Source organism: Gouania willdenowi, chromosome 6 (assembly GCF_900634775.1).
Source record: "Gouania willdenowi chromosome 6, fGouWil2.1, whole genome shotgun sequence".
Lineage (NCBI taxonomy): Eukaryota > Metazoa > Chordata > Actinopteri > Blenniiformes > Gobiesocidae > Gouania > Gouania willdenowi.
Window position 1 is genome coordinate 2352409 of NC_041049.1, and position 23966 is coordinate 2376374.

Sequence of the window (23966 nt, forward strand, 5' to 3'; positions counted from 1 at the left end):
TTGGAGGCGATCCCGATCAATATATTGATTCTGGATCAGTTCTCACTGTTACCAGGAAGTTTACTATTATTATCGTCATCTTTAAGACGTAAATCCTTGATTTAATCAGAAATAAAATGGGTTCAAAGTGATCAAAAAAGGTGGTGAAATGGGATTTTAAAAATCACAGAAAATGGTTTAAAGTTGCGAATTAAAGTGAACAAAAACAGACAGAAAAAGTATTTAAAAAAGGTTTAAGTGTCAATATTGGAAAAAATAGTTTAAACTGGTAAATAATAGTCATGACGCATGGTGAATGTGGTTAAATTGGCAAAAATAATCATGAAATATGGTGAAAAGAGGTTAAAAGTGACAATAATGGTGAACATATGTGACATTAGGTGTAAAAGTGTTGGTTTATAAGCACTGAACATGTCTGGAAAGTGGAAAAATGTGCTGAAAATACATTAAAATGTGATGTAGAAATGCCAGAAATGGGAGAAATGTAGCAAAAAGACATTAAAAGGAGCAAAAATATGGCAAGAAAAAGTGATGAAAATAAGTTCAAATATGTCAAGTTTGGTATAGTTGTAGAAAAATGGTAAAAATAAGCAAAAATTGGTTCTTAGTTTCTTGAAAGCATCTGGGGACCCTCTTTCAGTGTCTCACGACCCCAAATGGGGTGCTGATCCCAAGGTTGACAACCCCTGAATTAATCGAGTTTCATTAAGTGTAATAATAATAATAATAATAATCCATACTGCCATTTGATTGGCTGACAGCATTAATGAGCCGTCAGACAGGTGTGTGTGTGTGTGTGTGTGTGTGTGTGTGTGTGTGTGTGTGTGTGTGTGTGTGTGTGTGTGTGTGCGCGCGCCAACTCAAAGCAGATGTTTTGATGTTTCACAACATCTGTCTCGTGACGTCACGTGGGGGGCTCCGTTAAATAGAGCGGAGGCCACAGTGTTACCTCACACCGAAGTAACGCTGTGAGCAGAGCAGAGCCTTCATCATCATCATCATCATCATCATCATCATCATCATCATCATCACCAGGATGGACGCAGCTTACAGGAGAGTGAACGGAACCCACGGAACGGACGGAGAGCAGCAGAATTCTGGGGTAACGACCCCATGTTCATCAGACACTGGTTTATCACATGTTTACAGCTTTCATTTAGAATTACATTTAAAAAAAAAAAAAATTATTTCTGACAAAAACAGTTTTGTCTGATATTTTTTTTTATCCTTTTATGTCTGTAGCTTTAGAACAAACTATTAACATGTTATATTATCATGTTCATCTGTTACTTTATGGCTTTCATAATAATATGAATGCATCAAATGTATAAAGCGATTTTTTAGAACTCAAAGCAGTTTTACATAAAAGACAAATGAAGAAAAGAAATAATTAAATAACAACAAAAAATTAAAGGTTTAAGGAAAAACTATTCTCCTTTACATTCATCAGCGTTTTTGCTTCATTTACAAATAAATATAAACTTTTAAAGCATTTTTCACTTAAAAATGAAGTTTAAACAGCAAACCTCTGTGTACTGATCATTTCAGCTTTTTAAACAATTACAATCCTTGTTTTTAACTTTTGTAACCATGTGTTTTTCCTAAAGTCGACAAACTTCATTCCCAACCCTGGTTATCAGCTTTTATTTTGAAAATACAAATCACAGTAGCAGGATTATTTTCATCTGCTGACCAATGCATCACAAGTTTTCTGATCTTTCCTTCAAAATGTGAGCAGTCAGCAAGTTTTCTATGTTTATGATTTATTACCAATTGAGAAACTTTTATTTGAACACTTTTGATTTAGCTTTTCGTTCTTTTTTTGCTGCAGAAATCCTTCGTCTGCTGCAGCTTTTTATGCTTTTCCTCCTTAAAATTAAAAAAAACATCAGTTTCTAGTGTTTTTCCTTCAAAGTTAAGAGTAACGACAAACTGTATTTATGATCACATAAAGCTTTGTTTGCACATTAAGTAATTATTATTTCATCTTCAAACAAAGGCATCAACTTTTAATTTATTCCAACAAAGTTAAGAAAAAAAAGACCCCTTAATTGAAGCCTTTAAGACAAAAATATTTCCACATTTCTTATATTTTCTGCTCTCTGTGGGAAAAAAACACATTATTGTTTGATAATCTTTATTTTCTGAGCTGACTGATTAAAAAATACTGTTTTTTTATTTTATTTCCGCGCCTTTTTCAGGTGTTTGACGTGTAAGTAAAAGGTGCGACTGCAGGGATTTGAGCTCTTTTTGCTCCAATGGAAGCTTCTAGAATGAATGCTGTTGTACAAAGAAAAGCTGACACTAAAAAGCAGAAACTGCCTCAGGCTTCGCTGATTATTCCCACATTACGGTTACAAAACAGACGCTGCGTTGCCAGGTTGGGAGGGAGCAGTATCTGGCAACGCAGCCATGACATCGACCTCTATGAGTTTAATGCAGAACAGTATGATTATATAAATGTTTCATATTTTTAAATATGTATTTAACTATTTATTATCGTATTTATCTATAAGAATTATATTTAGTGGTAAGACTTGATTTAAAAAAAAAATTGAATTAATTAGAGACTTTGTAATTAATTAATCTAAATTAATCTCATAACAATATTTGAACATTTTTCTAATTTAAATGTTGGTCTTTGACTGAATCAATGAAAACAATAAATGAGCTTAAACAACAAACTTAAATTCAACTATATTCACGCTTTTCATATTTATTTATATTTCTGAAAAGCAGTCGTCTGAATAAGTGGAACTGTAGCATATTATTTAAAAAAAAAAAGACGACAAAGAACTTGCTGGAATTAATACGCGGAAGTCGAGGAAACATCAAAGCGACTAGCAGATGCCTCTGAAGAAGACTGGCAGTTGACAGGCGAAACATGTCAGAAATCAAAGTAAATTTCCTGAAAAACAGTTGTTTGACAAATTAACATTAACATAAACATTAACTTAATTTTCCATTTTTTAAATTTAATTTACTGGTGGGAAAATGACTTTGTAAATAATTAATTAATCTAAATTAATGGTCTTTCAATATTTGACACAAGAAGCAATGTAATTAATAAATTATTCACAATTAACGTGATACAGTCCCAGCCCTAATTATATTATTGAATACTAAAATAAAGCGTATCGCTACAGTGCGAATTAGCAATAGATAGAATTAAATCGAGGGCCAAATGTGGCCCCCGGGCCACCAGTTGCTTATATTTGCAGTAAAACATTTGAGGGTTCACAGTTTGTTCCACATTTGTGTTGAGATTCTGTCCCTGGGTTGGATTTCACAGTGTGTGTGTGTGTGTGTGTGTGTGTGTGTCACAGAGTAAGAGGAGAGGATCCATGTATCTGGAGGAGGAAACGGATCAGAAGTCTGAGGTCATTTCCTTCATCTTTTCCCTGAAGGAGGAAGTGGGAGCTCTGGCCAAAGCTCTGAGGCTTTTTGAGGTAAACAAGTTCTGATGAACTACGTCCAGACCTGCGTAACGTCTCCACGCCAAATAGAACGTACCACGTTCCCGAGAATTCAGTCAAATGACTCGGTTCCACCGAATGAAAAAAGGTCTCAGAGAGATTGTTGACATCTGCTCATAGAACAGCAAGGTCAAATTACAGCCCGATGCATTAACGGAGAAGTAGTTAAAATGGGACCCCCGGGGGACCCCATCGCCCCTGTGGCACATACGGAGTAATGGGCCGCATTCATATATTGGTATGTGTCAATGATTCGGTTCCACCAACTGTCGCAATATTTGAGTCACAAATAAATGAGAAAACAACTTTAATAGAAATTGTCGAAAAAAGGGGGGTGGGCCCCCTGGGCCCCATTTCAAAAAAAGGGCTCTGAGCATCTAATCATATTTATTCATATACTATATATATACAAACTGCATTTTGATCTAACGAGAACTAACGGAGGAGTCGTCATTTGAAAAATGGGGCCCCCGTGAACCCCCTGGGGCCCCCGTAACAAGTACAGGTTAATGGGCCCCTCGATGTATACACATCTATAGATTATAGCTCCCAAATTTCAGCCTGATCTGTTCAGAGTAGCAGCGATTTTAACTAGTGTACACAACAACAACAACAACAACAACAACAACAACAACAACAACAACAACAAAGTGAGGGCATTTTGAGTCCGGTAGCCCGATGTCACGTACTGAGTTTATAACTCGAACCCAATCTAATAAACAATTAAAACACGTGTCCGTTCACTGTGAAAACAATTTTTTATTTTTTTTTTTGCAAAAATTAATTTTCCGGTAGTGTGCATAGGCGCGCATGTATACTGTATATATGCACATGTACAATCTCAGTACGATGCAAACTCAGTATATGACACCAGATTTATCATAAAAAAATTCACATGCATCTCTAGTTCTTAGTAAACAATTCCAGACATTATTCACCAAATATTTCAATAAAAAAAAAAAGATTTGAAGCTATTTTTCAGGCCTAAAGCTGTAAATGTTACTGTTCTCAGCATTTAAACCAAAACACACACACACACACACACACACACACACACACACACACACACACACACACACACACACACACACACACACACACACACACACACACACACACACACACACACACACACACACACACACACACAATCCTCTATGAAGAGCAAATCATTGCATTAAAGCAGCAGATCACTCTTTAAATGGTTTTATTTTCTTAAAAATTTGAAAAAAAAAGGAATTAAATTTATTTTTTTAAATCCATAATTAAATGAAATTATGTGTTGACAAGTTAATAAACAGGAGAATAAAACAGGAGGTAGAATTACATTTTTGTGACAGATACAATGTTTTTCACTTAACTTTTAATTCAAAAAGAAAAAAAAAACTCACTAATTTTTAATCAAACTCTCCACTCCATACATTTTTAAATATTGTATTTCAGTGTTTTTATAAATGTAAAAAAACATTTTGTTCACCAAAAATAAAGTTTAGTTTTTCTCTAATATTGAGTAGTGTTGTGGTGGTCAAGACCGGTCTTGGTCTCGAGACCGGTCTCGAGACCAAATTTTAAAGGTCTTGGTCTTGTCTCGGTCTCTGAAGCATTTTGACTCGGTCTTGTCTTGGACTCGGGCTGCCCGGACTCGGGATTTTCCGTCAAGACCGTTCGAGACCAGCACTAATTCCTGCTATTTTTAAACATTTTTATAATGTGATAATAACACGGAGAAGAACGGGATAAAACAATCCTTTATTCATTAATTAATCCACCCCGTATAATGACCGCAACCTTCCTTAATGTGACTGTGTGTGTGTGTGTGTGTGTGTGTGTGTGTGTGTGTGTGTGTGTGTGTGTGTGTGTGTGTGTGTGTGTGTGTGTGTGTGTGTGTGTGTGTGTGTGTGTGTGTGTGGCTGCGGTGTCAGTTTGGACCGCGGAGCGCAAGGGAGATATGAACTAATCACCGGTAAAAATCCCAGTAAAACTCCTGAAAACAATCACCAGTAATAAATATTATCTCCCTGGTAAAGACAGTAGCTCTAATAACTGGTAAAATGATAAACTGATGATATTACAGCCTGTGAAGGATGGATAGGTGACGCACTTACTCTGCTTCTGGGTCCTAGTGCCAGCCGAGCGGTGAAGCCTGTTCCGTTTACCGTGTTTACTGAGGTCCGTGTGTGTTTAATAACTCCGTGTGTGTTTAATAAGTCCTTGTGTGTCCGTGTGAAAGTCTGCATGTTTATGCATCTGTCCATCCACTCTTTTCATTATATCCATGTCTTTTAAGGCTTTATTACATAATATCGGCTGTAGTCCGGGCCGCCGCCATCTTGGATTATGTCGTCACCAGCGCGTCATCGCCGCGCATCACAGAATGAGTCAAATAACTGTAAAGAGGTCTTATATTAGTCTATTATCTTTTAAAGTGGTGTTATTTTTTTGTGTCTTTAGACTCCAATTACATGTATGTATACAATATGTTCCCCACAATATAAACAGGTTCACAATATAATTAATTTTTATAGTTTCTGTTTCCAGAATAATAATAATAATTCTCAACAAGAACAATTGATTAATTTGTCACATGACTGTTCCAGGGTTTGTTTGTTTTATTTAGTTTCACATCTACCTGTAGCTCTATGTTTTTTTACACTGATGACAACTTGTTTGTAGTTTTATTTCAGAAAGTTTCACTTTTACAGTTACAGTTGGAAACCTTTGTTAATTGAATATCCTAGTTACATTACAGCAACCAAATTAAACTATATCAACTAAGTGAATTAATAAAAATAACCTGTGTAAAGGCTTTTTCAAACTAAAAAAATATCTTGTGAAATCTGTGACCTGTTAAACCTGAACAACTGAAAGAATCAGAATCAAGAATCATTATTTCTTGGCAGAAATGCTTTTAAACACTTGCTGTACATTCAGCTGACATAAAAATCTTGTTTTCAAATATGTAGAATAATTGTGAATTTATCAGTAGCAGTAGTAGTTTTAATATTTTAGTTAATTTTTTGCAGGCACCTTTTTTGTCCGTCAAATGTATTTAAAATAAACTAAAATTAAAGAGAGAATGTTATTTAACTGTTGAACCTTGTCATAATTTTATTTATTTATATATTTTTTTAAATTGAAAAAAAAATGTTTATGGTCTTGGTCTTGGTCTTGGTCTCGGCTTGTCTCGGTCTTGGTCTTGACTCGGTCTCGGCTCCCGAAAGTCTTGGTCTTGTCTTGGTCTCGGTGCATTCTGGTCTCGGGCAAGTCTTGGTCTCGGATAGTGCGGTCTTGAACACAACACTAATATTGAGTCTTTGAAAGTCTTGATTTTCAATTTAATGACAAAATTATTAGTTTTTCTGATCCACAGTTAACTTTAATGTGTATATATATATATATATATATATATATATATATATATATATATATATATATATATATGTTTCTGTTTGAGTCCTTCTCTGAGTCCCAGCTGTGTTTATCCACATCGTTTGGCAGTAAAAAGTAAAGATCCGCCCCCACCGCTGACCCTCAGAGGGGGCGGAGCTAAACAAACGTTTATCTGTGTGTGTTTGTGTGTCAGAGCTGTGGTCTACTGACCCAGCGACGCCTCCTGATGCATCATGGGAACTCACAAACACAACTAAGCAATTAAATACACAATATTGAGTTTTTGTGTAACTCAAATTTGAGTTATTTTTCATTTTTAAAGAATTGAAAATGGTGTTTTATACGTTTATGTTTTTGTCTAATCTTTTTTATATTTACTTTATTATACAGTTACTGTTCAACACTTGTTTTTTTAACTCCAATCAATAAAAGATACATTAAACTATTATTAGCTCACGTCATTGATCTCTGATCAGATTTTATGTTTTCAGTGAAAATAAACCTACGATACGAACAAATATGACATAATAATATAATAAACATAATAAATGCACTGATACTGTCTTATCAGTGCAATGACAATAAATATTCTATATAATTTACATAATAATAAATGTGATAATTTGTCCCACCATGTCCTTCTGTTGCTCACATACCGGGGAGACTCTTAGGGTTACCATGGCAACTGGTTATCATCATAGCAACAAGCCACTTTAGCAATGCATCACCCTAGTGACAATTCACTGTAACAACAGTTTACCACAGTGACGACCTACCACAGCAACTGATTAGCGCAGCAACAAGCCCATGCAGCAACGCATCTCTCTAGCAACAAGCCCATGCAGCAACGCATCTCTCTAGCAACAAGCCCATGCAGCAACAAGCCACTGTAGCTACAGGTTACCAGAGTGATGATCCACCACAGGAACTGATTACTGTAACAACAAGCCATGTTGCTATGGCATCATTCTAGTACCTCCATTATTGGCCTGCAGTGAGAGCAGCCGTACGTGGCCCAATTTAGCCTGTACATAAAGCCAGGATTGCTCCACTGTCTGGGTGACGTCAAGGCTTGGTTAGCCCAGAATTTTTTAAAACTGAATGAGGGAAAAACAGAAATAATGGCATTTGGATGTACCCTCACAGACTTGGGATCACTCCAAAAGTATTTGCATCCCAAAGTCACCAGCCTTGGCGTCACCATAGACAGTGATTTTAAATTTGATAAACAGATCAATGGCGTCTTAAAATCGGGTTTTTATCATCTTCGTCTTTTATCCAAAGTTAAGCCTTTTTTATCATTTAATCTTTTTGAACAAGTCGTGCACGCTTTTATTTCAAGCCGTCTGGACTACTGCAACGCACTTTACTCGGGCATCAGCCAAAAGGCACTTTACCGCTTGCAGTTAGTCCAGAACGCAGCGGCACGACTTTTAACAGGGACCAAAAAGCGTGAACACATCACCCCAATCCTTGCTTCTTTGCATTGGCTCCCTGTTAAATTTAGAATTGATTTTAAAATTTTATTGTTTGTTTTTAAAGCTTGGAATGGACTGGCCCCTCAGTATATCACAGACCTCATCCAAATTTACCGACCCCAGCGCGCTTTGAGGTCTGAGGGCCAGCTCCAGCTCGTGGTTCCGAAGGCGAACCGTAAAACTAAAGGGGACAGAGCGTTTTCCGTTGTCGGCCCTAAGCTGTGGAACGCTCTGCCCCTCCACATCCGTACGGCCCCCACTGTGGAGTGTTTTAAATCTCGTCTCAAAACTCACTTTTATTCTCTGGCTTTTAGCACCGCGTAAGTTGTGTGGTCCTCTGTGTCTTTTATTTTATGTTATTGAGTTTTATTCTTATTTATAGTTTTTAATGTGTTTTTATTTATATTTATTCTTTTAAACTGTTTTATTTTTATTTATTGTTTTATACTCATTTAGTGGGAGAGCTCATTTGTAATGTTTTGGTTTTATTGTTGTGGTCGCATGTTCAGCACTTTGGAAACGTTTTGTTGTTTAAATGTGCTATATAAATAAAGTGGATTGGATTGATTAATCCTGTTTTGTGGAACAGGGCCCTGATGTTAGATGTTAGCGACTTCATCCTTTTCATCTTTTTGCTTCTCGTTCACGGCCAATCAAGGCGTTTAATCCCTGCGGCGTGTTCTGGATCTACATTCCTGGAATTCCTCATCCACACATGGCAACCCATACAGCGTCCAAAGGAATCCTGGTTTCACCTCCAACACTCACATGTTAACCAATCACATCGTTTTATATAAGATGAATTTACTGATGTCTGTAGGAAGTCGTAGAACTTCAGGAAACGTTAGAAAGTCGCTGTATTGGTTTTTACTGGTTTGTTTAGTTTGTTGTGTAAACGTTAGGTTTGTTCATTATTGATCATTAGCCATAGAACGTCAGAGGAAAGGCTGTCAGACTATTTGGTTTTATTCAACGTGTTTTGTTGGTAACTTGGACATTATTGATCATATGGAGGCCTAAAACCTACCATATATTAATAATTCATCATAATTCTAACATTTGGTGACATCTGATTCATGGAGGCCAACATTTCAACTTTTTGAATTGTTAAAATGTTGATTATTTAGCATTATTGATCATGCTAAATTGTGTTATTGATCGTGATAAATCAGATCAGACTTCTCATTCTTTTTTTTTTCACCCTCTCCTCCTATCAGCTGGAAACACCTGCAATGAACCAATCAGCTGATCCGCCCCGTGAGCCTCCCTCTGAGGCCCCGCCCCCTTTTCCCTACAGCTTTTCCTATAACTTCTTTGAAGTTTGCAGTGTGCAGACAGAGTGATCATGCTCTGATGGGTTAAAGGGCTGATCACATGATCCAGCACGAGTGGCGCCGTACGCTAGCCTGGGGTAACACGTCAAGCTAATCCCAGACGACGTCAAGTTAATCCCAGACAATGTCAGGCTAATCCCAGACGGGTGAAGATCAGAAAATCTCACAAGATGAATTTTAAACCAAAAAACGACTCTGCAAACGTTCATTGCACTGATATCATATTTAAGAATAAATAAACGATAGAAAGTTGTCGTAAACCTACAGCAGCAGAATTTAGAAAATACAACCAAACTTCATAGAGTTTCTGCTACGATGTTTTCATGTTATTCACTCTTTGTTTCTCATCTTCGGTTCTTAAATTTAGCGTGAGGAGGTTTTGGAAAAAACAAACTGTTGAAGCATTGCTGCGTTGCTGTGTTGCTGCGTTGCTGTGTTGCTGCGTTGCTGTGTTGCTGCGTTGCTGTGTTGCTGCGTTGCTGTGTTGCTGGGTGTTACAGCTTCTCAACTTCAAAGATAATTCTCAGGTGTTGGACTAAAGTCTGATCCAATGGCCACAGAATAGACTAAAGCAAACAATGTGTCCTGAACCCCTTCAGACATTTAACCTGAAGCCATGTACCTCCTACTCCTGCACACTTTAAAAACATCATAATGTAATGCTAAACAATGTAGCGCTACAGGGAAAATGCTCTCTTTTTGTTGCAATTGTGTGTTTGGGTCATTTTGGGTATTTTGTTGTTAGTCCATTTTAGAAACTTTTAAGTATTTGTGATTATTTTGTGTATTTTTGGAGTTTGTTTTGCCATTTTGTGTATTTGTTGTTATTGTTTTGTTTTCGTAGTATTTTTTGTGGTTACATTTTTTGTTATTTTGTGCATTTTTTGGAGTCATTGTGTATTTGTTGTTATTTTATGTATTTTTGCCGTTTTGTATATACGTATATGATTTGTATTTTTGTTGTAAATTGGTCTTTTCATAGTTACTTGTGTATTTTTATGATATTTTGTGTATTTCTTTGCAGTCATCTTGTATTTATTTTGTGTATTTTTATTATTCCTTCATTGCTTGTGTGTTTGTTTTTTGTCATGTTGTGCCCAAAAACACATTTTAATGCGTTACCTCACTATAGACTCTCTATGGTGAGATAACGGAAGCGGAAATACATAGTGTAATCCTGACGTGACGATGACATGATACGAGAAAGCTGATTGGTTGAACTCTCCAAAATGGCCACGCCCACATATGAAGGAATATTACATGTTTGAGGCTAAACGTTGATATAAATGAATCTAATGAAGACATTTCTCATCCATCTACGCTCTGGATGTTCCGGAACATTCCACCTGTAATAAACTGGTTAAATTGGATGTAAATCTTTCATGTTATTGAAGCCGTTTTCTTTACGTTTGTACTTTTTTTAAACACATTGTTAATCAGTGAAGTAAACACGGTGAGTCAGCACTTTCTAACCACTGATAGAAGTCAGGGCCGTGTGTTTGTCGTTTTGTGTTACGTGAACAATGGGATCCAGATGGGCGCCGCCCTCCTCTGGCTCTGGCCAATAGGAAACGTCCTCCCTCTGCCGCCCCAAACATCCCATAAACACAAACACATTGGGGCCTCTCAGCACCAGCACACGCTCTGTTTGCTCACATCAGGTTCAAGGCAAAGAACGCTCGGTCACACCGGCCTCCACTTAGCGTCACAGCAGTGTTAGCGTGATAGCAGTGTTAGCGTCACGCCCTCTAGTGGCACACAGAGGGTAACATCCATTTATTCAGAGTTAAATCAGTGTTCAACACCCTTTTCTCTGTAACTAACATTATACTAGACATAGGAAACATGTGGCCCTCAGGCTATTTTAGCACAGCCCCCAAAGTAAACCCACATGTCCCCAGGAAAAAAAAGACAAAATTACACAAGAAAAATACTGAGTAGTTTTAAAAAAACTACAAAAAAACAGGTAAAATATACAAAAGAAAAATGACTCATAATAAAACACAAAATAAACAAATACACAAAATGACTCAAAAAATATAACAAAATTACACAACATACAAAAATACATAAAATCACTCCAAAAAATGACAAAAATACACAAAATGACTCATAACACACAACACAAAAAATAGACAGAATGACTCAAACAAAAATACACAAAAACTACTCCTGACACAAATCAACACAAACACACAAAGCATTTGTTGTTTCCTGTGTTAAAGCTCTGATTGGTTTTTATTCTAATGCTGACATGAATGTTGATCATGTGACCCTCAGGTGTTGTGTGCATATATCTACTGTATGTGATATATATCTATGGTAGAAGCTCTCTGGTCTCACCACACATCTTGTGTTCCTCAGGACAAAGGCATCAACCTGATGCACATCGAGTCTCGTCCGTCGCGTATGAACAAAGACCAGTACGAGTTCTTCATCAGCCTGGACTCCAGCGCCTCACAGGTTCTGGACGACGTCATCGACGGCCTGCGCACGCAGATCAGCGGCCACGTGCACGAGCTGACGCGCAGCAAAGAGAAGAACACAGGTGAGCCAGAGCATTAAACACGCCAGTAAGAAAAAATAACAAGACATCAGACAAATATTCACCCAAACATTCTCTATGTGTTGCATATTGTTCAATCAGATTATTTTGATGAGCAGAAGCTAGCTGCTGCGTGCAACATTTTTAAAGCAAAGGTCAAAAGGTGGTGAAATGTGATTTTAAAAACCACTGAAATTGGTTAAAAGTTGCAAATTAGAGTGAAAGGGTTCAAAGTATTGGAACAGCAAATAATGGGTGAGACAAATGGTGACTGTGGTTAAATTGGTAAAAACAATCATGAAATATGGTGAAAAGAGGTTAAAAATTACAATAATAGATCAACTACTGTCTGCACACACAATCAAAAGACGAAGGGAGGCTGGCCCCACTGACTGTTCGTTGATTTTTGCGACAGCGCTGCAGGGCTTGTGGCCACTAGGGGCGCTTGACGTGAAAGTTACAGGTCTAGCGCCCCTAGTGGACAAAAGTTACACAATGTTACTTTAAATAATGAGGCATTATGGGAAGTTGCATTTACGAGTTACTAGTTTTGGGGTTATTTACACACAAGTTTCACCTTTGACCTCAGTCGTTAGCAGTGTTGGTGTTTGTTTTTTAATTATTTTTTGCAGCATTTAGAATTTTGCTCTTAGGTGAACAATTAAAGTCAATGCAAAAATGTATGTTTTTAACTAGGGATGTAATGATTCACTCAACTCCTGATACAATTAGATTCACAATACTGGGTTCACGCTACAATTCTCTCAGTATTTATTTTACAAAATGGGACTGTAGACAAATGATGACTAAAAATATTCCTTTATTTTTTTTGAGTACAAAACTATAAAAAACTATACTGTTCCTTTTATTTTTCATTGTCAAAAGAATCCCTTGATAAACTATTCAAAACAATGCAATTTAACTAAAAATAAATCTTGAATGAAATAAATAAAGGAATAAAACAAATGAAGAAGAAGCCTATTAATTTAAATTCCGATTCCATAGTAAACAATGCAAAACTGCATAATAGTGCTTTTTCTTTTTAAAAGTGCAACTGAAAATGTATTTTGTGCCTTAACATTTGGACTTTAAAAAAAAAAAAAACAGTCTGCACTGTATTTACGTCAGATATTTGTTTGGACCAGCAGAGGGCGCTGGTAACCCAGTGGTCGGTTGGCATCCAGATATTCTTGCGGTGACGAAGAGATGTTATGCTAGCAGACAGAGCTAATAGAAAAACGTGACTTTTACAGATATTCACGTAATATTACAGATATTCTTTCGGTGCTAAAGGGGTAAGGAATCATTTATGAACATGTTAAAGAGTAGAAGGTGGCAAGAAAGAAAGTAGTAGCTGATTCCGCCCGTCGCCTACACTTTTAGACGAGAAGGATGAATATATAGCGCCCTCTGCTGTTTAAAAAAAGTACTGCGATTAAATTTTCAGAGCATCAATGTGAACCGTGATACCTATGAATCGATTTTTAACTTCCTTACGATTAATCGTTACATCTCTAATGTATACATAAAAAAATATTATGACATCAGAATATAAAATTACTAATTATCTTAAATGGTTTCTAAGAAAAGACTTCTGGATAGCGCTGAATGCTGTTTAAAAAAGTACTGCGATTCAATTTTCACAGTATCGATGCAAACCCTGATACCTATGAATCGATTTTTAACTGCTTTACCATTAATCGTTACATCCCTATTTTTAACTTATGGAGACAATAAATCATTGTTAAAAACAAATGAGCAACAGTTTGAATTTCTGTCTTAATAACTGAATTGTTGCCAGTTGTTTAAAATCTGCGTTTAAACGCTAACAGCTGCTGACCTGCTCACAGAGCAAACAATAAAACCTCACGACTGGGAGTCCAACTAACAACCCTGGACATGCAAATGTAAAATGAATGCTTTGATAATATAATATAGTAATTAGAATACCTTCAAAATAAAAGCTGACATCAAAGTGTTGCTCACCTGATCATCGGTCCAGCCTCTGAATCGTTCGAGGGTTAAAACTTGATGTTCACCTCAGAGATCTGATGGAAGACATTTGATCAGGTTTATGATTGATGATTGTGATCAACTGATCAGCTCAGAGAGGAGGAAATACCGTTTTTATAATTACACTGAACAGAAAAGACGAGAACGTCAGGTGAGGGCTTTAGCTACGATATATAACATTACATTAAATATGTTACATATATATATATATAATTAGGTTTGAGGGACCTCCCCATCTTTGTAAACATGTGCTAGCAGCCCCATCTCATGGGTAAAAATGTCAATTACGGACAGACTGAAACACCTGAAACAAACTCACTCAGTGCCAATGACGCGATAACTCGTCATTTGAGTTTTTTCACAGATTACTAGAAAACACCCTGGAGGAGGTCCCTCATCAATATCTAAGATGTAATGTGATGTAGTGACCAACTGTGCCCTGAAGGTGGCAGCAGCGCACCTTTAGATGAGAGATTAGCCACTGATGCTAACATTAGCTAAGGAGGAAGAAGCAGGAAGAGTGAGATTATGGCGCTATGAAGTGATATTGTGATGTATCCAGTAGCTCACAGCTCCACATACTAACACACAACATGTGGACCTGAGTGGATTATTGATAATGTTGTGATTGTGAGATAAAACCATCAACTAACCGAGCAAAACGGGTCATCACTGTGTGTAGAGAGGAAGAGGAAGTTACGTCTGTGTGATTGACGGGGGGGCGGAGATACACGATACAGTTAGCAAAACATTATATTGTGAGCCAGATAGCAAAATAATAATAATTTTGCCAAAGCCTTGTCTCATTGTTATTATTATTATTATTATTTAGAAGGAAACCAATGTTCAGATGTTATAGTTTTCAATAAAGCAAAAAAAACAAAAAATAAATAAAATTCTTCAAAATCAATGACAGATTTATTTTTTTTTTTTAGAAAAAGCCTGTTTTCTCAGCTTTTTGCTCTGAAACTGGTGATTTGTGTAAAACTTGCTCTACAACAAAAAATACAGAAAATGACTTTAAAAATACACAAAATGACTCCTAACAAATAAAACGACAACAAAAACACATAAGACGACTTTAAAAAGACACAAAACAACAATAATGAAACAACGTCAGATTGGTCATTATTCTAAACGCTGGCGTGAATGTTGATCATGTGACCTTGGTTGTGTTTCAGTGCCGTGGTTTCCTAACGACATCCAGGACTTGGATCGTTTCGCCAACCAGATCCTGAGTTACGGCTCAGAGCTGGACGCAGACCACCCGGTGAGAACATGTTAGAATATAATAAATAAATAATAAACATGTTGGACTGAACGTGGTCCCACAGTGGAATCATATGGTTCTCAAACTGGGGTTTGAGAGCTGTAGCTTGGGGTCCATTAAATAATTAAAATATTTATATTATTCATGTTCTTTCAAATAAATGTGCAATTTGTTTTGTTGGTAATACATTAAACACATTTAATGTGCTATATGAGACTAGAACAGGTACTTCAGGACAGGGGTTCTCAACCTTGGGGTCAGGACCCCATTTGGTGTCGCAAGACACTGGGAGGGGGTCGCCACATGCCTTCAAGAAACTAACAATATTTTTTGAACAATTTGAGCCCATTTTTGATTATTTTTACCCTTTTCCTGCAGCTCCACCAAACTCACCATATTTTAATCTATTGTCATCATTTTTTCTTGCTATATTTTTCTTTATTTTACTGTATTTTTACTCCCATTTCTGACACTCCTCCATCACATTTCAATGACTTTTGTGTGTGTGTGTGTATGTGTGTGTGTGTGTGTGTGTGTGTGTGTGTGTGTGTGTGTGTGTGTGTGTCTGAGATGAAACGCTCTCACTCTTTTCTAATGCTAAATACTGATGTCACTGCTTTGATTGAGTTTCAGTAATTACAGATAATTGGGCTTAAAGGGCCGACGCGTCGTCTGCACAACTTTACAAAAGCTTCACTTGAATATGGATTTATTTTATACTTTTGCTACAAAGACGCTGAGCCTCAGAATCATAAATCTGTGATTTAAGCCTCAGATGCTCGTATGACACGTGTGTGTGTGTGTGTGTGTGTGTGTGTGTGTGTGTGTGTGTGTGTGTGTGTGTGTGCGCGTGTGTAACAACAAAGAGTCTTTGTATTTTTGCTGTCATTTTTACTCTTATTTTGTTTGTTTTTGTATTGTTTTGAGTGTTTTTATCTTTTTGGACATTTTTTTTTCTTATTTTGTATGTTTTTATCATGTTTTGTGTATTTTTATTGTCATTTTGTATTATTTTTTTTATGTAGTTTTGTCTTTTTTGTTATCATTGTGTGTACTTTACTCTCATTTGTGTATTTTTGTTTTGTATATTTTTCTCTTGTTTTGTATGTTTTTATGTCGTTTGTATTTTATACTGTATTTTGGTGTATGTCTCTTATTTTGTATGTTTTTGTGAAGTTTTGTGTATTTTTTTGTCAGTTTGCATATTTTTCTCTTATTTTGTATGTTTTCATGGTGTTTTGTGTATTTTTGTTGTCATTTTGTATATTTTTCTCTTATTTTGTATGTTTTCATGGTCTTGTGTGTATTTTTGTTGTCATTTTGAATATTTTTCTCTTATTTTGTATGTTTTCATGGTCTTTTGTGTATTTTTGTTGTCATTTTGTATATTTTTCTCTTATTTTGTATGTTTTCATGGTGTTTTGTGTATTTTTGTTGTCATTTTGCATATTTTTCTCTTATTTTGTAAGTTTTTAATGATGTTTTGTGAATTTTTGTTGTCATTTCTTGTCTTTTTCATATTTTGTATTGTATGTTTATGAAGTTTGCTTTTTGTTTTCATTTTCTATGTTTTTGTTGTCGTTTTGTGTGTTTTGGGGCTCATGTGGCCCCCCCAGGCAGCCAGTACTCAGTTTCGATTTACTAGACTTTACCAGTGAAACAAAACATGTCACTCGTACAAGTAGACTTATAAATGTTTACTACTAGTAAGCCTTATATGCTAATAATAAAATAGCTTTTCAAAAATATTCTAACCAATCAGGGGGCTGGATTTGGTTCTAATCCCTCCTACTTCACTTCTATGAGGTCTACTAGTACTACTAGTGAATCTTTTGGCTTTACTAGTAGAACTAGTGAGATATTTTGAGTGTACTAGTAGTAGTAGTAAACAATAAATGTGTTTTATAGTCGTTATAAAACTAGTGCTACTAGCAACACAAAGGTATTTCACATGTGACTACGAGTACTAGCTAAACTATGGTTGATATCATGTATGTTTTCAGGGCTTCACAGATCCCGTGTACCGAAGTCGCCGGAAGGAGTTTGCCGACATCGCCTACAACTACAGACAGTACGTGCTTTCTTCACTAATTGTCTTTATGCATAAAACACGTGTCTCGGGTCTTCTTTGAAAACAAGTGCTGGATAATTACTGGCAGGCAGTAGAGAGGACGACTCAGTAGGTCCTCGCTGAACTCTAAACGAAGGCTGCGTTCCAATATTCCGTCCTATCTCCTTTCCTATCCACTTTTCCTTAACCCTGTGGACAACATCACAGGGTTAAGGAAAGGTGTTAGGAGACTTCCTAAAGAACTTCTTGGTGCGACGGTGGCTTAGGTGGTAGAGGAGTCGTCCTCTGATTGAGAGGTTGAGGGTTTGATCCCGATCTATGTGTTGGGCACTGAAAATGTGAGTGTGAATGAGCTGATATGTAAAGCACCTTGTGACCTCTGTCTGTAAAAGGTGCTCTAGAAATTAACTTACTTACTTCCACTAGGTGACATAATAATACGGCTGTGATAAAGGTTAGTGACGTCTGCCGTGGTGAAAAAACTATACTTTTCCTAAAATGGACTAAAAGCTCATTTCTAACACTTTCCACTGATATAATTTAATAAATCACAAGGTTTGAATGTAGATCAAAGGAACAAAGGTGAAACTAAAAGAACGTCACATTGAGAATGGTTGCTCACACTCACCTTCCACTCACTAATCAACATTAATCCAAAGTTACATTTAAGCCAGATTTAGGCCTACATAATGTTGTAGACATACACATGTACAACCACACAAAGCATTCCTCGGTGAATGAAATATGTTGAATAAAATACAATGTGGCTAAAATGTCTTTGATCCATTTTTTTTGAACCACAGAGTATCTGATTTATGTCAGTTATAATCTGGTAATATGGGTTACATATAATATTATATGGGTTTTAGATTATTTAAAGTTGATCTGTGTCCCTTTTCAACCAGTTTCCGTGAACACTCTGATGAGTGAGTACCTTTGATTGTTGTTGCCGCAAAGAATTGTGGGTCATCATTATGTGGTCTCCTTTAGTAAAGGATGCATCAGTGTTTCCTAGGCTAAAGGAGGTTATAAAGGAAGCATTAAGCATCCTTTCCTTAGCTTTTTGAGAATTGGAACACTCCTTATCATGGCCGCCACTTAAACACTTCTGGGGGTCAAAGTGGATAGGAAAGGAGATAGGAGGGAATCTTCAGAACTAGTAGCTCTATAATCATCTTCCCTTGAGATGCGTGTGCAAATCACTGGAGGAATTGTTGACGTTGACGTTGGTTTGTTGTGATGAATGTTCCCAGCGGTCAGGTCATTCCAAAGGTGGAGTACACAGATGTGGAGAAGGCCACGTGGGGCACGGTGTTCACGGAGCTGAAGACTCTGTATCCGACTCACGCCTGCCGCGAACACAACCGCGTCTTCCCGCTGTTGGAGAAATACTGCGGCTACCGGCAGGACAACATCCCTCAGCTGGAGGACGTGTCCCGCTTCCTGCAGTGTGAGTCCCTGAGGCTCTGAGGAGCATCCGCTCTACTCCGGGACTCTCGCTCACTCTTTCTTCTATGCAGCGTGCACAGGTTTCAGGCTCCGCCCAGTCGCCGGCCTGCTTTCGTCCAGAGACTTCCTGGCAGGACTCGCCTTCCGTGTCTTCCACTCCACACAGTACATCCGGCACAGCTCCAAACCCACGTACACACCCGAGCCGTAAGTATGCGATCCATAATTGTTTATGTACAAAATCCAAACCAACATGTTGACTAATGTCTTTATTTGGTGGCAATAATTAAAAGTTAGTTTTGTTGTAATTACTGCTTGTGTCGCTGAAGACAATGACGAGAAATGCAAGAAGGCCACTTTGTTGTATTCATCATTTTTTGTCTGTAACTTTGACGACACTCACGACCAGGTGTCAAAATGATTGATATCGTGATAATTCATGAAACACCGTACAGCCCAAGTATGATATCCATTTTCAACATCTTCGAATTGATGAAAATATTTGAGGTTTTGGACTGCTTCTAAATGCAGTACGACCACCTCTCCACAGAGTGTCGCCGTTTCACTTTTTCACTGTGCAGCATTTCCAGTAAGGGTGAGGAAGGCGGTCGACGAAGCGCAAAGATTCCAAGAGGAGGGAAAAAATCCTCATGTTTCCTAATCTGACATTTGAAAAGAGACCATAAACACAACAATATTGGTAATTTTGTGAAGCTCCGTGAGAAAACCAGGAACAAGTCGGCAGAGAAACGGAGAAAAAGACAAAGACCTTCATTTTTTGAGAAAATAGTTACTTTTGTTTTTTGCTAGTTGAAGTTATAAATAAAGCACTCCATGCTTCAAATAATCATATGGAAGATTTTAAAACGGTAAAATGTGTCTTCCTGTAAACTTCTTGTTTCAGTGCAGAGCCGCGTCTGTTTGTTCTTGTTTTCGTCCAATAAACTACCTGTTGAAGTAAAACACATGGCTACTGAAGCATCTACTCTGATTTTGAGTCCGACTAACGATGCTTTATGAAGTGTGTGTGCAGCAGCAGAATAAGTCAAATAACTAAAGCCAGAAAGTTTGAAACCCTGACCAGAGTCACTTCCTTCTCCTCCTCACAAACCGCTAAATAACTCAAAACGGTCCTTAGCCGATAAAGTAATGACGTAATTATTTGAGGTTTTGGACAATATCGGTAAATAAACATTGAACAACTCTTCCGTTGTTTGTGTTCATGTTGTGTCTCTCTCTCTCTTTCAGGGACATTTGCCATGAGCTCCTGGGACACGTTCCTCTGTTTGCCGATCCCAGTTTCGCCCAGTTCTCCCAGGTAAATGTCGGCGCACCTCACATTGAACTCCAGTCTGACCCGGAATTTGATTTCTGAACCCAAACCTTCTCCAATCTATATCCACGCAGGAAATCGGCCTGGCGTCGCTCGGCGCTCCAGACGAGTACATCGAGAAACTGGCCACGGTGAGTTCTCCGTCCACACGACTGCAGAATCATGAGAACCTGTCCCTGCTTCTGTCCTCATGGTCCATTAAGCTCCTGCACACACTGACCAGTACTTCCTTAATCATCTCATGTCTGTCTTCCTCACTTGTGTGTCTGTCCATCATGTTTAACTTCTGTCTGTGTTTCTGTACGTCCATCTGTCCATAGGTCTGTCTGTCTGTCTGTCTGTCCTAATGTCCGTCCCTGGTCTGTGTCCTCAGGTTTACTGGTTCACTGTGGAGTTCGGACTGTGTAAGCAGGGCTCAGAGATTAAAGCCTACGGAGCCGGACTGCTGTCCTCGTTTGGAGAGCTGCAGGTAGGAGAGTAGAGTGGTGTCTGTAGACCACAGACAGACAAACAGACGTCCTGTTACACAACAGTGTGTGGCAGTGGGTTAGTGGTTTAATGTGTCACTGGGAGAAATGGAGGTCATGATTACATCAAGAGGAAGTTCACTCTGCACTGAGCGATGCTGCACTTCCTGTTTACAGAAGGAAACTCAGCCTCATTGACAAAACACTTTATAACATTTACTACTTCTATTAGAGTTACTATATTTACTCTTTACCAGATTTACTACCTATATTCGAGTTACTATCTTTATCCTGTACTACATTTACTACCTATATTAGAGTTACTATATTTACCCTTTACTACATTTACTACCATGATGATCTCTACTACCTTTGCTACATTTATTAGAGTTACTACCATGACCCTGTATTATCTTTACTTCCTCTACCACTCTTTACTACCGCTATTAGAGTTACTACCTTAACCTTTACATCTTTTACCATATGTACTACCTCTATTCAAAATACTATCTTTACCCTTTACTAAATGTACTACCTTTATTACCTGTACTAGCTTTACTACCTCTATTAGAGTTCATATCTTTTCCCATTACTACTCCTCACTACCTTTACAAACTTTACTACCTCTACTAGCTTTAGTAGCTCTATAGTAGTTACTACCTTTGCTACCTCTACTAGCATTAGTAGCTCTATAGTAGTTACTTCCTTTGCTACCTCTACTAGCTTTAGTAGCTCTATAGTAGTTACTACCTTTGCTACCTCTACTAGCTTTAGTAGCTCTATAGTAGTTACTTCCTTTGCTACCTCTACTAGCTCTATAGTAGTTACTACCTTTGCTACCTCTACTAGCTTTAGTAGCTCTATAGTAGTTACTACCTTTGCTACCTCTACTAGCTTTAGTAGCTCTATAGTAGTTACTTCCTTTGCTACCTCTACTAGCTCTATAGTAGTTACTACCTTTGCTACCTCTACTAGCTTTAGTAGCTCTATAGTAGTTACTACCTTTGCTACCCATATACAACTGCTTCTTGTGCTGCCCTCAGTACTGCCTGTCAGAAAAGCCCCAAATCATGGCGTTCGACCCTGATAAGACCTGCGTACAGAAGTATCCAATCACAGAGTACCAGCCAGTTTACTTTGTCGCAGAGAGCTTCGAGGACGCCAAGGACAAAGTCAGGTGTGACGTGATGTCTTTTAGAAAAGCTCCTCCATCAGAAAATACGGAAAAAGTTTCACGAAACCTTTTTGCGTTTCCAGGAAATTTGCAGGAACGATTCCCAAGCCTTTTTCAGTGCGTTACAACCCGTACACACAGAGCGTGGAAGTACTGGACAACACTCAGCAGCTCAGGAACCTGGCAGACAGCATCAACAGTGAGCACACACACACACACACACACAATACACAGGCACGTACACAAACACAAACATGCATACACACATAGACACACATTGTTTTAGGATATTGGACCCAGTTTAGTCGTTAAAAGCCCTTTGTGCAGTCACTCCTGTAGATTATACGAAGCTTTTAACTCATCCTGAGTTACCATGACTACCTGTCAACATTGAGCTGTTCTGCAAAGCTGCATTTAAGACAATTTCATGAAATAATTTATGAACGGTATCATTGCAGTCAAAACAAATTCAACGTTGCACACCCTTGAACAAAGCAGCAGCCATGTTGAAAATCTCAGGTCAATCTGAGCCTGATGCATCAGCCTGGACCAGAGAATACGTGTAGGAGAGAAGTGTGTAACTGCAGGTGCACAAAAAAGCGCCTAAGTCCAGATGGGAGAATAGAACCCTTAATAAGTCAGTAGATTTTTGAGCAGATTTGAAACTAGCACTTTGATAAGTAGCGCTAGGTTGCTGACTGTGTGCATTTTGTAAAGCACTCGTTTGAAAATATTAACGCTTTGTTTTCGTTAATTTTTGTGCCTTTCAGGTGAGATGGGAAAGTTGTGCGAGGCCATGCGGAAACTGGAGTAGCTGTGGGTGTGGTCAGACATCTGTGTGTTTATGCTAGCCAGCTAATACTATATAATACTGCTGTACTATGCAAGTTAAGTAATGCTAATCAAATAGTTAGCACATATTTTAGTGAGTAAAGATTATAGTTTAATTTACGGTAGAAACCTGTGGGAAAAGGTTTTCCTATTAATCGTATGTACTCGACTTTGAATATATCTTTTCAAAATAAGAGAGGTCGTCAGTCTTTTTTGTCCTTTATTTACTGTTGAGGCATGAACAGTTGTGTGTATGCATGAACGTTTTACTGAAACTAATAAAGCTCTTCTTTTAAATGTCGTCTTTGTCGTCTTTTCTACACCTAATACAAACTAGAAAAAATTGCATTGTCACGACAAAAAGAATTGCCAACTCATTTTCAGTGAACATAAGTTTGTACACATTTGGAAAAGCTTAGATATTTGTAGGCAGAGAATGAACAGCATTACGTTAACTCAATGAGAAGTCACAGGATTAAACAAACATTTAGTGAGTAAGTTACAGACTATGCAAATTTCAAACCAGGATGATTGTTCCAAGGAAGGTGGAGGTAGGCTCTGTTCACACTGAGGTAAAGCTACCTGCACAAGGCTCAGGATCAAAGTTCTACTTGTGGAAGCAAAGGGGTGAATGCTAAGCATTCCTGCTAAAGGTATAAGTTTAAGAAAAAGGAAGGTTGTAGAAATATTTTAAGTTACAGGATTCATTTCATGAGCAGCAGCTGTTTCACACCAGCAAACCTCATCAAGCGCTCTAAGGATTGCATAAGTTGCATTTTACAAATGAGATATTATCATTGTCACAAAGTAGCAGAACATTTTGATCTTTGAATGGTGTGACAAACAGGCTCATTTTAAAAATGTATATAAGTGCACAGCATTTTAGTGCTAAAATTGTATATTGACTGAGATATAGCAGTTTACAGTAAAACCATATAACATAATATTACATTAAAAGTAAGTGTTAGCATTTTACAAATAGATTGCAGCATTCCTACAATAAAACGAAACAAGTTTATTAGGTTTACTGAATAATAAAATTTATAATATATAATAAACTTTTGCTATTATGTATGGGGGGGGGGGGGGATGTTACTATTCCCTCACAAGCACTGGGAGAAAATGCAAATTCACA

At 37.5% G+C, this 23966-nt stretch overlaps 1 protein-coding gene across 1 annotated transcript; it reads left to right on the forward strand.

The window, feature by feature from the left end:
- The first annotated feature begins 961 nt into the window (after window positions 1-961).
- Window positions 962-23128, forward strand: pah (phenylalanine hydroxylase). The gene is made up of 13 exons (XM_028450325.1): window positions 962-1102; window positions 3327-3449; window positions 12043-12226; window positions 15418-15506; window positions 17510-17577; window positions 18831-19027; window positions 19098-19233; window positions 20275-20344; window positions 20434-20490; window positions 20733-20828; window positions 21870-22003; window positions 22084-22199; window positions 22771-23128. The coding sequence occupies exons 1-13, from the start codon at window positions 1037-1039 to the stop codon at window positions 22812-22814; spliced, it is 1380 nt and encodes a 459-aa protein (XP_028306126.1). The 5' UTR covers window positions 962-1036; the 3' UTR covers window positions 22815-23128.
- The last annotated feature ends 838 nt before the right edge of the window (window positions 23129-23966 follow it).

What these genes read in the sequence shown, in the direction of transcription:
- pah (XM_028450325.1), top strand. Translation starts at nt 1,037, where the DNA reads ATGGACGCAGCTTACAGGAGAGTGAACGGAACCCACGGAACGGACGGA. An exon ending in CAGCAAAGAGAAGAACACAG is followed by an intron (nt 12,227 to 15,417) that starts GTGAGCCAGAGC and finishes GTTGTGTTTCAG; the next exon opens with TGCCGTGGTTTCCTAACGAC. An exon ending in GTTTCGCCCAGTTCTCCCAG is followed by an intron (nt 20,345 to 20,433) that starts GTAAATGTCGGC and finishes ATATCCACGCAG; the next exon opens with GAAATCGGCCTGGCGTCGCT.